At 48.6% G+C, this 17,845-nt stretch overlaps 1 protein-coding gene across 1 annotated transcript in view; it reads right to left on the bottom strand.

Annotated features, from left to right (window-relative positions):
- Positions 1-2,292: 2,292 nt before the first annotated feature.
- Positions 2,293-17,845, bottom strand: part of SLC19A1 (solute carrier family 19 member 1) — a 29,825-nt gene continuing 14,272 nt past the window's right edge. Inside the window, exons 3-6 of the mRNA XM_036767673.1 lie at positions 9,606-10,368; positions 9,331-9,523; positions 7,197-7,338; positions 2,293-4,982 (exon numbers count right to left, since the gene is read on the bottom strand). Of these exons, the coding sequence (XP_036623568.1) occupies positions 4,788-4,982; positions 7,197-7,338; positions 9,331-9,523; positions 9,606-10,368 (1,293 nt within the window). The 3' untranslated portion in view covers positions 2,293-4,787. The remainder of the gene's footprint in view (positions 4,983-7,196; positions 7,339-9,330; positions 9,524-9,605; positions 10,369-17,845) is intronic.

The raw sequence follows: 17,845 nt of genomic DNA, 5'->3' as shown, positions 1-17,845 counted from the left end.
CTCCCCACTCTCCACAGGTGACCTCACGAGGTCCCGTCATCATCTCTTTGCAGGTGACGCCCCAATCTCTGTCTACAGGATAATCTCTCTCTTGAACTCCATTTCCACATCGGACATCTCCACTTGGCTTTTCCACAGTCACCTCAGACACGACCCCTAAAGCAATTCATTCTGCCACCCCTCGAACCCAACGATTCCACCTTCTGCAATCCCACCAGTCACCCAGGTTCACGACCTCCTGGGGCACCTGACTGCCCTCTCCTCATCCCCAGCCCTCCCCCAATCAAACCAGTTTCCAGCAGTTCTGCTCCCATGATGCCTCTTCCACACATTCCCTCCTTTCTCCCAGCCCAGCCTCTCTTCCTTTTCCCCATGCATCCTTCAGTGGAGTCAAACTCAAATAGGAATGGATCCCCCAGGGCCACATATTGATTTAGAAAACCACAAATGAATATTATCTATGTTGCATTGTGCATTTATTTGTTTTATTCAACATTAACTGATTAAATTGTGGTCTGGTTCTGACACCTCTGCTTATGCCTGCCTAGATGATGGCCTTCCACCCAAAGGGGAGGTTGCCAAGCCCAAGGTCCACCCTTCACCATCACGGGGCCTCCCGGCCTAATTCACTCCTCCTCAGAACAAAGATGAAAGCTTCCATCATAACACTTCCATGGGGACCAAGGAGAGGTTGGTGCCTTCCTCGACGTCCCACCCCAGGACAGACTGCTTCCCTTTCTTTCCTGGAGTGTAGGTGGAGGAAGGGACAGACAGCACCAGCCTCGGGCTTACTGGGATTCTGGGCACAGAGGGGGCTGGGCTGCTCCTTCCTCCTCAGGCCAGCTCTGATTTTTGGGAAGTTCCCACAAACATTAAGGAGTGACTGACCTCAGTGACTTATTTGCCGCTCTTTTTCCTGCCTTTGGAGCCAAACAGAGGAGTCCAGCTTCCTGTCATATTATCACCCAGACAATCTAGCTTGCTACTGTCCTCAAGAGTAGCCCCCAGAACTGAACCCAATCCTCTGGGACAGCAGCTGCTGATGAGGGACAGCCTCCACTCATGGGCAGTTTGCTTCTCCCAAGGCAGCCAAGGAACACCTTAGCCTGACACACCGTAGGTACTTAATCAACTGACTGACTGGCTGCCATGTCACTGGGTACTTGTGCCAAGTTCTTTTTCAGACAGACTGCCCAGACCATGCCTCCCCCATCTGGCACCTGTGAAATCTGACTTTCTGACTCTTCACTTAGGGGTGGTCCTGTCAAGATAACTGTGAGCGCTCTCACTCATAGCTATGTGCCAGCCACACCCCTATCCAAGGACTTCTGTAGGGCTGCACACAGATCCTTGTGGTGCGCCACCATAGACCTCCTCCCATGGTGACAATGAACTTAGAATGTCTACTCAGGGTCCAGCCATTCAACCAATTCTAAAGCCACCTAACTTTGGCACCCTCTATCCATTCACATCACTCCATGTTCTCCCTAAGGAAACCGGAGGCTTGTTCAAAAGCTTTGTTAAGATCCCTATCACCTGATTCAGGGCCCTCCGCTGAGTTCTCCATCAGGCAATTCTGTTACAAAAACAAAGAGAAGTGATGTGTGTGGCCTGACGCCAGGCTGGTTCCTGCTTCCCTTCCTGGAGATGCCCTCCGAACCCCGCCACTGCTTCGCTCTAGGATGTTGTCAGGCAGCGCCATAGTCCAACTCACTGCCTGGGCCACTCTCTGCAGACTGGATTCTCTCCTCTTTTCTGAAGGGGGGCCACTGGCCTTGCTGCAACCTCACATTACCAGGTCCACAGGGGCCTCTCTCCAGGCTCAGAACTCCCAGGGCCTTTAGTACTGCCTGCATAGCTTGTGGGGGCCAGGCTGTGTGGAGTCCTGAAGGGCTCTCTTGGGGACTCCTTACAGATCTTTTGTCTCCCTTCAGAGGCTGTGCTGCCTCAGATCCCCCTCCTTTGTGCCCTGAAGGCTGTTTACAATGTCCCTTTGGTTATTTCTTGTTGTCCTCAGGGCGGAGATACTTCTCTGGGCCTTGTACCTTCCAGATGTCTGCCCTCCCTTCTAACTTCTAGATGCATCTTTTAGAACCCTCCATAGCTTGGAGAGCTCCCTGTGCATCCACACCAGTCCCTTTAGAAAACTACTCCATTTCCCAGTAGGAATCCTTTCTCTTTGCATCTTCAGAATTTCATCCCTGGGGGGCTTCCTGCCCCTCCTGCTCCCTCTCCCTCCAACCAACAGCACTCACAGGGCTGGGGGCCCAGAGCAAAGCAGCAGGCACCAACTCCTTTCTGCATATGAACTGGTTTATTACACAAAAGAAATCTTCTTACATCATAAAACTGGATTTAGAATGAAAAAGAGTCGTTTTGTGGTATTCAACCAATGAACACATATCAAACAAAGCACTTCCCCACCCATAGGTGTTTCAGAAGAGGGCCCTCCTCTGAGTGAGGGATGGAGACTACAGCAGGATGGGAGTGGGAGGTGGGAGAGGTGGTTGGGGAGGGGCCCAGAGTTTCTCAGCTCAGGAGCAGCCTGGTGTGTGTATCTACTGCTGCCTAAGCTTTAGAGGACCATGGTGACAGGGTGGGCGGGGCCCAAGAAGTCAGCTTCTTTACTGCAGAGCGGGAAGCTGAGGCACAGGTCTGACTCCAATCCTGGACTCTGTGGGATCAGGGGAATATAATACTGTTGGGTTACTGGCATCTAGACATGCCCCTTCTTTCCTCCAAACATTTCTGTGAGGTAGGTCAGTATTAACCTATTTAACAAATGAGAAAACTGAGGCTCCACAAGGTGGCTTGACGAGCCTAATATTCATCAGGATGTCAGGCCATAAGGAAGCCAGAAACACAGGACCATGTGGCCGGCTCTTCAGCCAGAGGGAGCCAAGGGACAATCTCACGGGACAGAAGGTCTCAACAGCAAAAACACAACTCCTCTTCAAGACAAGCAACTGAAGTTTTCACAGTTTTCCCGAAGGCCTGAGTAGTTTCATGGAGCACCCAAGCCTCCTCAAGTGGCTGACCGGCAGCTGGTCCAGGGAGCTTCTCAGCAGGGAGGGAAGTGGAAATGGGAAAGAATGGGACGGGCTGAGGGCAGCCAACTGTCCAGGGGATGAAGATTCAGGAAGGCTCTGGGTGGATATCTAGGCAGGACCTGAGTGCCTTCTGGGGCCATGACTTCCAGCTTAGATACATAGCAGGAAGGGACCAAGACCAGCCTGTTCCCTATCCCTAGCAGACCCCTGTGTACATAGCAGGGCCTCTCCTTCCTCAAGGTCAGTAATCTCCTCTTGCCATCACACTGCAGGCCAGGCTGGATCCACGGACACAAAGTTGTGTGGGGGGCAGGGCCAGGGGTGAACAGGGGCCAGTCTGAAGCAGTAGCATCCCTCCTCCCATCTTTACACAGGCCTAAAAGATGCAGGTTGAAATCAGCCATTAGACAAAAGAGGAACGATGTCCTCACCAGCGCTTGGCATTCCCGAATTGGCACATTTTGAGTCTGAGGCAGCTTCCAGCAACCAGAAGCCACCAAGCAGGGGGTGGTGGGACACAGCAAACCAGGAGGCCTGGTGTGAGCAAGTGGGGAAGCAGGCGGAATGCTGCATTCCTGAAGGGTCGCTGCTATTTATGGGAAATCCCTTTTGTGTGTAAGGGCATGAGGACAACTCACCATCAGGAGAATAATCTGTACCTCAAAGGTATTCGGTGAACAAACCTGGGTGTGTGAGTGTGTGTGTACATGAATGTGTGTGAGTGTGACTGTGTGAATGTGAGTGTATGTGCATGAGTGTGTGTTTGCGTGTGTACACAAGTGTGTACAAGTGTGAGTGTGTGAATGTATGTGTACATAAATGTGTATGAGTGTGTGTACACAAGTGTATACGTGTGTGTGAATGTGTGTATGGGCGTACGAGTGTGTGTGTGAATGTGTGTGTATGGACACAAGTGTGTATGAGTATGTGTGAATGTGAGTGTATGAGTATGTGTACACAAGTATATACGTGTGTGAATGTGAGTGTATGTGCATATGAGCGTGTGAATGAGTGTGTGTGCATGAGTGTGTATGGACACAAGTGTGTATGAGTGTGTGTGAATGTGAGTGTATGTGCATGAGTGAGTGTGAATGTGTATGTATGTGCATGAGTGTGTGTGAATGTGTGTGTATGGACACAAGTGTGTATGAGTGTGTGTGTGAATGTGAGTGTATGTACACAAGTGTATACGTGTGTGTGTATGAGTGTGTGTGTATGAGTGTGTGTGTGTGAGTGAATGAGTGTGTGTGTGAATGTGTGTGTGTGTGGGGGGGCAGATGCCCACTGTGATTGTCTCAAGCTTGGCCCAGCTGCCATGCCAAAGGTTAGGGCAAGGCCTTGGGCAGCTGATACAGCTGGTTCTCTATATGGTGTCCCAGCTAACTAAGCCAAGTGACTGAGGCTTTGGATGGCATCATTTCATGGTCTGGGTAAGAACTATTTCTTATCCAAATTGAGAAAAATGAGTTATCCACGATTTGAGAACCGTAACAAGATCAGATTGATGGACACTAATACGTCCGCCCTAATATGGTCATGCTCCCAGCCTTGGTTTCCCAAGGTGCTCGTACCATGAAGCTAAACCCAGCTAACGAGAGTACATTCAGTGTGAGGTGTGGCAGAAGAGACAAAGCCACAGCAGCACCTCTGGACCCGTTTCCCACCTATGTAGGGTGGAAAGGACAGTGGGTAGTGTTGAGCACGCATGACTGTCCTTCTGACCACCGGCATGTCCCATCAGGCACGGACACCGGTGATGCCATCATCCTCCGGGCTCTGCGTCTTCTCTGACATCTCCACGGGGCTCCTCAGCTCATTGGCCAAGGGGATGTCCTGGAGCCGGCTCTGTCGACAGTGCCTCACGGCTGTGTACGCAGCCCCTGAGAAATAGGCCACGGCCAGCACTATGAAGTAGCCAAAGTACACTCGGAACTGGAAGAGAAAAGCAGGGGTGAGCGTGACTCCGGTTCTGTTCATTAGTCAGTCAGTCATCAATCACTGAATCAGCACCTGCTATGAAGGAAGCACCTACTACGCCCCAGAGACTGTGTTACGTGCTGGGGATCCACATACAAAGAAGGAAACAATCCCACCCCACACCCCCTCCAGGAGCAGAGCCGACAAGTGCCGTACAGATATGGACAGATGAAGAGCTTCTTCCTTCTCACATGGAAATGTTATTTACCATAAGGGAAAGAAAAAGGACATTTGTGTGACAAACACTGACAAAGCAGCATTCAGGAGGAATGTTTCAGGAGAACACAGTCCAGAGAGCCTCAGAGAGCAGCTGCCCCTCAGAAAGAAGTGCTTGGGAAAGGCGGAGAGTTCAGAGAGGCCAAGAGTGAAAGGCCACCTTTCAGGAGCAAAGCACCTGAGAACTGTCCAGGTGGCTGTGGCGCTTTGCTTCCCAACAAATAATTTACATGGTCATTTTTATGACTTAGAAGTCAATTGCTGGGAAACTCTGCATCCAAGAACTGTTTGGGGGACTAGGGAATGATGGTCTATTAGCTGATTGCGTCATATCCACCAAAAATGTGAATTTTGAGTCTCTCAATCCAAGACAGAGGCGAGTCACAACATACAAGGAAGTGCACGGGGGTGAAACATAAGAAGCCAGCCTGAGAAGCCGAGCGTCAAAAATCAACAGTCAGAAAGCAGCCAGGAGCCAAGTACAGCTCACTAGACAGACACATAAAACGCAGGCTCTGCGCCGGATGCAGGGAGCTGATCTGATAAGCATCACCCTGCACCGAGGGACTGATTGGCTGGCAAAGACCTCCTTGCTCTCTCCGGCCACCTACAGCTCAAATGAAATGGCACAATCAAAGGCCTACCAGCGTTCAGTTTTGCTTCCTTTATGGGTGAAAGGGGAGGACCCTCACAGACTCCCTCAGAGCGACCCTGGAGAGCTCTGCCTAAGGCCTTGTTACCAAGGGTCGGGTTGCTTCCCTGCCCAGTCACAGGAGCAGGCCTGGGAAGTCGGATGATCTCAGACTTAAAGTTGTCGTTAGCTTAATGTTACTTTGAGGGCAGCGAAATAGCCTTGTCCAGTCAGAGACTAAAGCGGCTTCTTAGAATTGTCTCACTGAGAAACTGAAACGGGGACAAGCCATTTCCTAAACAGACCGCGGACCTCGAGGCACGAGTTGTAATGCGCCTCGCTGACGGGTTTTTCAAGTCTGTGCCCACTTTTGCCACCACAGATGCTTTATCCGTGGCAGAGTGTGATCTGGGTTTATGGGGGAGACTATTAGGCTTTGATTATTCCTGCTTCTGTCTTTTATTTGGTAATTGCTGGTATTCCTATCTTCTAATTTAGTAAATGTTTCATGCTTAAGAGTTCCTAGGGTCATTATCACTGATTTGTGTGAATGGGAGGCACTCCAGCGGGGGCTTGAGGAGCTATAGTTTTAAGTGTATTACTTGTATTTCCTCCACACCAAGGTCACCATCAGGGCCCAAGAGTAAGCTGGAATGGTGTAGCGTCTATGGCTATCTCTCCCACCCCCGCCCCAACTGGGAAAATTCCCTGCTTTGGGAGTGTAAGTACAGTTTGCAGTGAGTCAGGCAAGAAAGAGAGAAGTGGGGAGGTAGGTGTCATGCTGGCATCACACTTCACCCACAGAGACTCCCAAATAAAAATGAGGCAGTTAGGGAGAGGCCAGTAAGGAAGGCTTCCTGTAGAAGGCGGTGCCTGAGCTACCTGGCAAAGGAGTTGCATGGGTAACCCTGTAGGTATGGGGATGTCCAAGGCAAAGATGCGGAGGTGGGAAATGAAGGGCTGCGTACAAGGGACAGAGGGCAGGCCAGTCTGGCTAGACAGTAGCATGCGGGAGGAAGGGAGAGAAGACAGGCAAGGACCAAGCTCTGAAGGGCTTGAAAAGTCAGAGAGTTTGTGTACCGGGGACGTGGTCAGTGTGCCAGGCCAGAGTCAGGAAGACCAGAGTTCAAATCTGGCCCCGGACGCTTTAAAGCTTGTTGTCACCCTGGGCAAGTCACTTCACATCCGCCTGTCTCAGTTTCCTCATCTCTCCCCCCCCCCCCCCCAGTATTGTTGTGAGGATCAAACGAGATCCTATCTGCAAACACTTGGCACAGTGGCGGCCAACTGGAAGCACCAGACAAATACTGGAGACCACATACCTGGGACCGGACGGGGAGCCCGAGGCCCTTCTTGTCTGCCACGATGGTAGTTATGATGGTCTTCAGGATGGTGGCGAAGAAGGTGTTGACCCCAAACACCAGGGCACACAACTCCTTGGTCAGGGATGAGGCAATCTGGAAACTTGGCAGAAAGATACCAGCCATCAATTTAAAAAACAAAGGGGAGCCCCAAACCCAGTGTCCAGGTCAAGGGCAGGAGCTTTAAGTGCAGAAAACGTGGGCATCCCTGTGGGAGCCTGGTCTGGGCTCAGGAATCGCTTTAACACTTGGTGGCTGGGCAGCCCGGAGACAGTCACTGAACATGAACCCCACCTTTATGAAATGGGAGAATAATTCTCACACTGCTGACATTGGGCCAGGGGGCAGTGAAACTGATCCTACCCATGGGGGTAAAGTCTCTTCGACAGTGCTGATTAGCAACTCATCTGTGGTTTATAGTTCTACAGAGTGGCCCAGGGTCACACAGAAAGCATGTCAGAGACGGGATTGGAACCCAGGTCTTACTAACTCTACAAGGCCAAGCTGAATCTTTTCCCAGAGGCCTGTGGCAAGGGGAGAGCTCTGTAAGCCTTGCAGTGAGATGGGCATATGAGCCTCAGTCTTACTAGGGTGCAGAGGCAGCATGAGCCCTGGGGCACTCCCAATTCTGCCCATTCTGCCAGCCGAGGTCGCCCACTACCAACCGAGAGGCGGCATCATGGGCAGTGCCAGGCTTGCAGTCAGAGGGCCAGGGGGCTTAGTGACCTCAGATGACATGGTCTCTCTCTGAGGCTGTTTCCTCTCCAGTGAAATTGGGGTGATCAGAGATCCGAGATATATGAGCCCCCTCCCAGCATTGCTGTGATGATCAAACAGCCAGTTACAGGAAGCCTCTTTGTAATGGCAAATAACTGAGTGGCCAGGGCACGTCACTTGCCCTGGATGGGCCTCAGCTTCACCATCTATACCAGGAAGATGGCAGCAGTATCCACAACCCCCTTCCTCGTGGGATCAAGCGCGATAAGGCCTATGACCAGCCTGGCAAACCTTTCTATGAGCCCTTCAGAGGGGTTCTCAGGGGCTGATGATGGCAAGAGGCCCATTTGGGAGGGCAATCAACCCTAGAGCTCTGCCGCTGGCCTCTGGGACAGACACCTGTCCCCTGCCCTGAGGTCTGCTTTGGTCTCCTAGGGTGTGAAGGAGGCTGCCTCTCACATCAGGAGGCCTGGCAGAGAGGCCAGAGCTGGAGGGTGTCTGCAGAAGGAAGCAGAGACCCTCTCAGGCCTTCTCTAAGATGCCTTCCAAAAGTAAAAGTAAAAGACCAAACCCTGGGTGCGACTCTGGAAGCCTCTTTCTTTTTGCAAACAAACCAACGGCCATGGACAAAGATGGCGCCAGAGACCAGGAGGCAGGAAGGGAAGACAGGGCTGAGATCCTGCCATGTGCACTGTCCTTATATATGGACCCAATCATCCCAGTGACTCGGGGCAGGCAGAGGCCAGATGTCCATCCACAGGAGGTCAGGTGCCATGAGTTACCATGGAATTGGAGGAAGCAATGACCTTGACCTCCTAAACACCACTATCCAAACCAAGAGAGCTGGCCAGGCCATGGGCTGTCCAGAGGGACTCCAGAGGAAGCCCTGCCCCTCCCCAGGTAGCCATTCCACCCCAGGCAGCTCTGCTGACCTCAGCCTACTGGGAGACAATGTTGGGGAGTGGGAAGCACCTAGGATGCAGAGTCCTGGCCAGGGAATGAGTCCCAAGCCCAGCACTGTGGCCTGTGAGGGTCTCCGCTTCCTTCTCTGGCAGCATCCTCCAGCTCCAGCCTCTCTGCCAGGACTCCTGGCTGTGCCCTCTGGGGCCAGTCAGAAGCAGGCTAATCCCTCCTTCCCCTCCACATGACAGCCCTATGAGGAGATTGCTCAAGGGAAGCAAAGCCTTACCCAAGGCCACAGGGGTAGTGGTGAGTGACTGGCAGGTGGGATCGGGGCTCATGGTCCCTGAGTCCAGTGCCAGGGCCCCTTCCATCCTGCCTTGCTTCCAGGTTTGGCCTCAGGGCTGTTCCCCACAGAGTCCCCAGGGCCACCTGTCCCAACCACAGCCCCACCAAGGGATCCCATGAGGAGACTCACGTAGCGATGGGCACCAGGAACTGATGGAGGCCTCTGAAAAGCACCAGGGACACGTAGCACACCCAGATGTTGCTGGTGTTATACATGAGCAGAATGAGTCCAGCCTGAAGGACAGTGATGCTTCCGATCACCAGCTCTGACCACATCACCCAGCGGATCTTCACAAAGCCTGCCGTGAAGGAGGTGAGGGCCCCTGGGAAGAGAGGACAGGTTACTCAGGCCCGATGCCTCCTGAGCACTGTGGGGAGGGGGGCCGACAGAAAACAGGCTTGTACCGAGCAAAGTTGCAGCAGCGTCCACGCCCCCATTGTAGACCTTGGTGGAGTCCACCTCACTCCACAAAATATGGACATAATACAAGACCAGGTAGTATCCAGCGAAGTTGAGCACCCACCACAGGGACCAGAGGCGCAGCTGCGGCATGCGGACAATGTCCCCAAGCTCCATCAGCATCCGCACCAGCACTGAGTTCCTGCAGACGGCCAGGAACTGCCACCTGGGCTTGCCCACTGGGGACTTCACCTCTCCCGGGTTCATCTGGTCCAGTTCAGAGGGCGAGGCCCCATTGCACACAGACTCATGGGGGCGGTTGAAGAAGAGACTCCGCCTGGGCCGCTTCAGGAAAAGTGTCAGCACCAGCCCGAAGACCATGAAGCCTAGGGAGATGTAGTGGAGGGTGATGAAGGGGACCTTGCCCACGGTGACGCAGATCTGGCCCAGCACAGAGCTGGTGAAGACTCCCATGAGCACGGATGAGCGTGAGTAGCTTGCCATCCGCTGGTAGCGTGCAGGGCTGACGAGGGAGAAGATGTAGGAGGAATAGGCCACCCGGGCTGCCATGGTGATGCCAAAGAAGAACTCCATGAACTGCATGGAGAGGATGTTGGAGCCAAAGATCAGCAACATCCACACGGACAGATAACTCAGGCTCTGCAGGACCAGCACCGGCTTGTAGCGCAGGTAGTCTGTGAGCAGGAAGATGGGCACTAGGACTGCCATGTATGAGTAGGTCAGGACGGGCGTGATCTCGTTGGTGACCTGGAAGACAAGCCAAGATGGTGACCATGGGAACATGGGCAACTGAGCCTGAAACAGCCCTGACCCAGCTAGCCAGAGGGCTTTTCAGATGGCCATGGCCTCTGGCCCCAAGCCTCTACCCTTCTGTTGTTCCTGTCCAGACACCCAGGGTCCTGTCCTTCCAGGGGGCTGGGCCTCACTGTCTATGCTCTGCGACACCCATGAGGAGCCTTGCTCTTCCACAGCCATGGCCTCAAAGGGGGCTGAGCCTCCCTCTGCCATATCCATGGCCTTGAGTGGGGCTGAGTCTTGTGACACTAGATCCATGGCAGGCCAGAGTCCCACTTGGGCAGACACTATGGATGCTCTGAAATCAAGGCACACACAGAGTGACCTGCCCCTGGCCCCCCTCAATTCTAGTACTTTGCTCCTGGAGTCCAGCCCTTCTTAAGAAAAGCCAGGCCAGGCCAGGCCAGGCAGCACAAACAGGCCTCTTTGTCTCTCAGCCCTGGGGCTTTGGCAGGTCCCTTGGGCTTCCTGTGGTTGGGGGAAGGTAAGGAGGGAGGAAGTGAGATGGGAAAGGGATCCTCCTGGGAGCTCCTGAGACCCCTGTCCACAGGAGCTGGCACCCTCAGCTGAAGCTGGAGGTCCCAGGGTGCTCATCATCAGCTTGTCTTTGCACCTGCCCCCTTCCCTTGCAGAAGTGGAGGGCCATGCAAATTGTTTACATCCTTATATAGGATTATATTGTTTTATATATTATATATATATATAGTATGTCAATCTTGAGAATAGTACAGTTATTGTGACAATTGAAAGGGATACACATAGACTGTGGGTGTCAGTATAAAATAACTGATACAATGATAAAAAGCATAATTAAGAGATGTAAAGGGAGGGTTCTGGGAGAAGAGATAAGGAGGTAGTAGAAAAGGGTAAATTACATCACATGAAGAGGCACAAAAACATAGTATAGTAGAGGGAAAGAAGGGAGGGAGAAGAGCAGTGTTTGAGCTTTACTCTCATTGGATTTGGTTCAAGGAGGGAATAACATACTCTGATAAGAACAGAAATCTAACTTGTCCTACAGGCAGTAGGAGAAGAAAGAAAAGGGAGGTGGTCAGAAGGGAGGAAAGAAGTAGCAAGGGGAAAAGGGTAAGATAAGGAAGGGGAGTCAATAGGGAGGGTAAACTGAGGAAGGAGGCAGTCAAAAGCAAAACTTTTGAGGAGTGGAAGGGAGAAGGGAGAAATAAAAGCACAAACAAGGGGGAAACAGGATGGAGAAAAAGACACAGATAGTAATCATAACTGTGAATGTGAATGGGATGAACTCTCCCATAAGACAGAGGCAAATAGCAGAATAGATTAAACAACATAATCCTACAATATGTTGTTTACAAGAAACACATCTGAAACAGGGGGACACACCTAGAGTAAAGGTAAAAGGCTGGAACAGAATATATTGTGCTTCAGCTAAAGTAAAAAAAGCAGAGGTAGCAATCCTTATCTCAGACAAAGCAAAAGCAAAGATAAATCTAATTAAAAGAGATAAGGAAGGAAACTATATCCTGCTAAAAGGCACCACAGACAATGAACCAATATCATTACTTAACATACATGCACCAAGTGGTATAGCATACAAATTCTTAGAGGAGAAGTTAAGGGAGTTACAGGAAGAAATAGACAGCAAAACTATACTAGTAGGGGACCTCAACATCCCCCTCTCTGAATTCGATAAATCTAACCTCCAAATAAACAAGAAAGAAGTTAAGGAGGTGAACAGAATTTTAGAAAAGATAGATATGATAGATCTCTGGAGAAAACTGAATGGGGATAAAAAGGAATATACCTTTTTCTCAGTGGTACATGGCACATATTCATGTACTAGAGCACAAAAACCTCACAATCCCGCGCAGAAAAGCAGAAATAGTCAATGCATCCTTTTCAGATCATGATGCAATAAAAATTATTTGTAATAAATAAATTAAAAATTAATTTGTAATAATTTGTAATAAACTAATAATTTTATTAATAAATTAATAAAAATTATTTGTAATAAATAAATTAAAAACTAATTGGAAACTAAATCATCTAATCCTAAAGAATGAGTGCACCAAAGAACAAATCACAGAAACAATCAATAACTTCGTTCAAGAGAATGACAATAATGACACAGCATACCAAAACTTATGGGGTGCAGCAAAAGCAGTTCTTAGGGGAAAGTTTATATCTCTGAACGCTTACATGAATAAAATAGAGAAAAAGGAGATCAATGAAATGGGCATGCAACTGAAAAAGCTAGAAAAAGAACAAATTGAAAATCCCCGATTAAATACCAAATTAGAAATACTGAAAATCAAAGGGGAGATTAATAAAATTGAAATCAAGAAAACTATTGAACTACTAAACAAAACTAAGAGCTGATTTTATGAAAAAAACAATAAAATTGATAAACCTTTGGTCAATTTGATTAAAAAGAATGAAGAAAAGCAAATCACCAGTATCAAAAATGAAAAGGGTGAATTCACCTCCAATGAACAGGAAATTAAAACAGTAATTAGGGATTATTTTGCCCAATTTTATGCCCATAAATGTGACAACCTGAGGGAAATGGATGAATATTTACAAAAATAAAATTGCCCAGATTAACAGAAGAGGAGGAAAAATACCTAAATAACCCCATTTCAGAAAAAGAAATTGAGCAAGCCATCAATGAACTCCCTAGGAAAAAATCTCCAGGGCCAGACGGTTTTACATGCAAATTCTATCAAACATTTTAAGAACAACTAATTCCCATACTTTATAGACTATTTGGGAAAACAGGTGAAGAAGGAGTCCTACCAAATTCTTTTTATGACACAAATATGGTACTAATACTTAAACCAGGAAGAGTCAAAATGGAGAAAGAAAATTATAGACCAATTTCCCAAATGAATATTGAGGTAAAAATTTTAAATAAAATACTGGCAAAAAGATTGTAGCAACTTATCACAAGAATAATACACTACGACCAGGTAGGATTTATTCCAGGAATACAAGGCTGGTTCAATATCAGGAAAACTATTAGCATAATTGATCATTTCAACAACAAAACCAGCAGAAACCATACGATTATCTCAATAGATGCAGAAAAAGCTTTTGATAAAACACAACATTCATTCCTATTTAAAACACTAGAAGGGGCAGCCAGGTGGCACAATGAGTAGAGCACCAGCCCTGAAGTCAGGAGGACCTGAGTTCAAATACAACCTCAGACACTTGACACACTTACTAGCTGTGTGACCTTGAGCAAGTCACTTAACCCCAATTGCCCTGCCTTCCCTCTCTAAAAAAAAAAACAAACCCAAAAAACCAAAAACACTAGAAAGCATAGGAATAAATGGAGTCTTCTTTAAAATTATAAATAGCATCTACCTAAAACCCTCAGCAAGCATTATATATAATGAAGATAAGCTAGATGCATTCCCAATAAGATCCGGGTGAAACAAGGATGTCCATTATCACCCCTATTATTCAATTTGGAACTAGAAATGTTAACTTTAGCATTAAGAGAAGAAAAAGAAATTGAAGGAATTAGAATAGGCAAAGAAGAAACTAAGTTATCACTCTCTGCAGATCATATGTTGATTTACTTAGAGAATCCTAGAGAATCAAGTAAAAAACTACTTGAAATAATAAACAACTTTAGCAAAGTTGCAAGATATAAAATAAACCCACATAAATCCTCGGCATTCCTATACATTACTAACAAAGCCCAACAGCAAGAGACAGAAAGAGAAATTCCATTCAGAGTTACTGTAGACAGTATAAAATATTTGGGAGGCTACCTGCCAAGGCAAACCCAGGGCCTATATGAATATAATTACGAAACACTTCTCACACAAATAAAGTCAGATCTAAATAAATGGAGAAACATCAGTTGATCATGGCAAGGCTGAGCTAATATAATAAAAATGACAATTTTACCTAAATTTACTTATTCAGTGCCATACCAATCAAACTACCAAAAATCATATTACAGAGCAGGATAAAATAATAACAAAATTCACCCGGAAGAACAAAAAGTCCAGAATATCAAGGGAATTAATGAAAAGGTGGCCTAGCCATACCAGATATTAAACTGTACTATAAAGCAGCAGTCATCAAAACTACCTGGGCACTGGCTAAGAAACAGAGTCGTGGATCAGTGGAATAGGATAGGTACACAAGACGCAGAAGTCACCGACTATAGCAATCTACTCTTTGATAAACCCAAATAATCCAGCTTCTGAGCTAAGAATTCACTATTTCACAAAAACTGCTGGGAAAATTGGAAAACAGTATGGCAGAAACTGGGCATAGACCCATATCTTACACCATACACCAAAATAAAGTCAAAATGGGTTCATGATTTAGGAGTAAAGGCTGATACTATAAGCAGTTTGGGAGAGCAAGGAATAGTTTACCTGTCAGATTTATGGGAAAGGGAAGAATTCCTGACCCAACAAGACATAGAGAGCATTACAAAATGCAAAATGGAAAACTTTGAATATGTTAAATTGAAAAGTTTTTGTATAAACAAAGCCAATGCAACAAAGATTAGGAGGGAAGCAGAAAACTGGGAAAAAATATCTTTACAACCAGTGTCTCTGATAAAGGCCTCATATCTGAAATATACAGGGAGCTGAACCAAATTTATAGGAATACAAGTCATTCCCCAACTGAGAAATGGTCAAAGGATATGAACAGGCAGTTTTCAGAGGAAGAAATTAAAGCTATCTATAGGCATATGAAAAAATGCTCTAAATCACTACTGATTAGAGAAATGAAAATCAAAACAACTCTTAGGTACCACATCTCTCCTGTCAGATTGGCTAAAATGACGAAATAGGAAAATGATAAATGCTGGAAAGGATGTGGGAAAATTGGAACACTGTTACATTGTTGGTGGAGTTGTGAACTGATCCAGCCATTCTGGAGAACAATTTGGAACTATGCCCATAGGGCTATAAAAATGTTCATACCCTTTGACCCAGCAATACCACTTCTAGGGCTGTATCCCAAAGAGATCATAGAAGCGGGAAAAGGACCCGTATGTACAAAAATATTTATAGCAGCTCTTTTTGTGGTAGCAAAGAATTGGGAATCAAGGGGATGCCCATCAATTGGGGAATGGCTGAACAAGCTGTGGTATATGAAGGTAATGGAATACTACTGTGCTGTAAGAAATGGGGAAGATACGGACTTCATAATAACCTGGAGTGACTTATACAAACTGATGCCTAGTGAGGGGAGCAGAACCAGATCATTACACACGATTACAGACACACGGTATCTGTAAGGACTAACTCTGATAGACCTGACTCCTCTCATCAATACAAGGTGCAAAGATACCTCCAAAAGACTCATGACGGAAAAAGCTACACACATACAGAAAAAGAATTATGGAGTCTGAATGCAGATGGAGGCAGACTATTTGCTCTTTTTTTCCTTCTTTTTTTGGTTTTGTTTCTCCTTTCTCATGATTCATTCCATTGGTTATAATTCTTCTTTACAACTTGACTATTACATAAATAAGTTCAACGTGAAGGTGTATGAAGAACCTACATTGGATTACATGCCGTCTTGGGGGGAGGGGGGAGAGAAAATTTGGAACCCCAAAACTTGTAGAACCGAATGTTGTAAACTAAAAATGAAAAATAAATTTATTTTTAAAAAAAGACATGGAGGGCCACGGGTGTGGAATACTGCATATGTGGTCAGACCCAGAGATGGGAAGCTCAATCTTGCTTAACAATTCCCATTCCCTCTTTGTTAAGAGGGATGACTGTCAAAGGCATACATAGCAAGAAGAATTCACTAAACCCAGCTCTTGGTTCTTGTGGGGGCGGAGGGGAATAGGGCAGACGAAGGACAGTCCCTCTGTGTCCCAGGTAGCAGCCCAAGGCCAGGGAGGTCCTGGGTGCCTCAGCTTCACAACTGAGACGTCCTGCTTGCCTCTAACCCAGGAGGGCAGGACAACAGGCAGGGTTGGGTTGGGGAAAGCCGGAAGACCCCCTTGGTGGACGCAGAGGTCAAGGAGGGGTAGCAGCACAAGGAGCACAGGCCTCACATGGGCAGAAGGAAGACCAGCGTTCCACTGGCCCCTCCAACATTCAGCAGGCCCTCCGTCCCTTTTCACCTCATCTGGGGCAGTGAGTAAGCCCCTGCCTCAGGTCACACAGATAACCTCTGGAGAGTTGTCTGGTGCAGGCCTTAGGGGCTGTGGTTAATCTCCGGAGTCCAAGGGTCCTCTGCGTATGTCCATTCCCTCAGACCAAAAGGAGGCAAGTAGGAAGGTGCCCAGGGAAAAGAAGCCCCACTTGCTGCTGAATGGGCATGTGGGCTGTACAGGAAGTGGAAACACAAGGCAGTGACCTTTGCCACACTTGGCACCTGGACAGGGAGCTGGAGGGAGGGGCAGGCTGGGGAAGGAGAGGCCTAGGCTGGCTGCTATGGGAGACAATGCCCAGGAAGTAGTCTGCCCTGGCCTGGGTGCCCACTGGCCCCACGGCTGGACAGGGAATGAGCCAGGGAATGAGCCGGCTCAGTCAAGGGGAGCCTAGTTCACTTCCCACTGACTGGAGTCAGAGGCCCCAGGGAAGCCCAGAGTACCCGCTCCGGGGCTGACAGAGGGGCCCTCTGGGCAAGGTAGGGGGAAGCCAGAGGTGACCTCCAGCTGCCCAACAAGGGAAGGCACTTTTGTTTGCTGGAAATCGAGCAGGATAACAATGACTACAACAGCCTTTGCACAGCTCTCAGCGTTTGCGAGGTGATTTCCAATCGCATCTCCTTTGATCCGTTCAGCAATTCTACCATTTCTATTTTACAGATATGGAAACAGGCCCAGGGGTGACCTGCCCAGGGCCCCAGAGCCAGGAAGTACGTGAGGCTGAACTCAGGGCTTCCTGAGCTGCCAGGCCAGTCTTTGCCCACTAAACCCCCATTCGCCTTCTTTCTAGGGGGTTTGAACCCCTTAGCAGATGACTGCTGAGGTCACATGGGCACCTCCACTGTAAAACCCCTTACTCTCTGTGAGGCCGAGTCCCTTGGGCTTGACCCAAGCAATACCAGGGAGACTGCTGTCCCCTGGAGAGGCAGAGTGGAGGTGGCCTGGCAGCCAAGAAGTGCCCCCAGATCACCCAACCCAGGCTGTGGGTGCTCAAGGTGGTTTTGGTCACCCGCCATAAGAGCTGAGGGTCTGCTGAGGAAGAAGGGACTGAAGCCAGGAGGCCACAGCACCTGCGAGATGGATCCCGCCCCCCTCCCCCCACCCAGGCTGGGAGAGAAGGACTCAGGACAGGTATGGGCTGAGAGAGGGTTCAGTGCCCACTGAACAACTCTGCTGGAGAGGGGGAAAGAGAGAAAAGTAGACGGGCAGGCAGGGGATGGGAACAGATCCTACACTTGAGGTGTTGGCAGCTACTGCAGGTTTTGGGGGGGGGGGGGGCAGTGGGGACTACAGCCAGGGAGAAGAACA

Source organism: Trichosurus vulpecula, chromosome 7, assembly GCF_011100635.1.
Source record: "Trichosurus vulpecula isolate mTriVul1 chromosome 7, mTriVul1.pri, whole genome shotgun sequence".
In the NCBI taxonomy this organism is placed as follows: Eukaryota; Metazoa; Chordata; class Mammalia; order Diprotodontia; family Phalangeridae; genus Trichosurus; species Trichosurus vulpecula.
The sequence above is the reverse complement of the archived record's forward strand: the minus strand, read 5'-3'. Positions and strand labels throughout refer to the sequence as shown.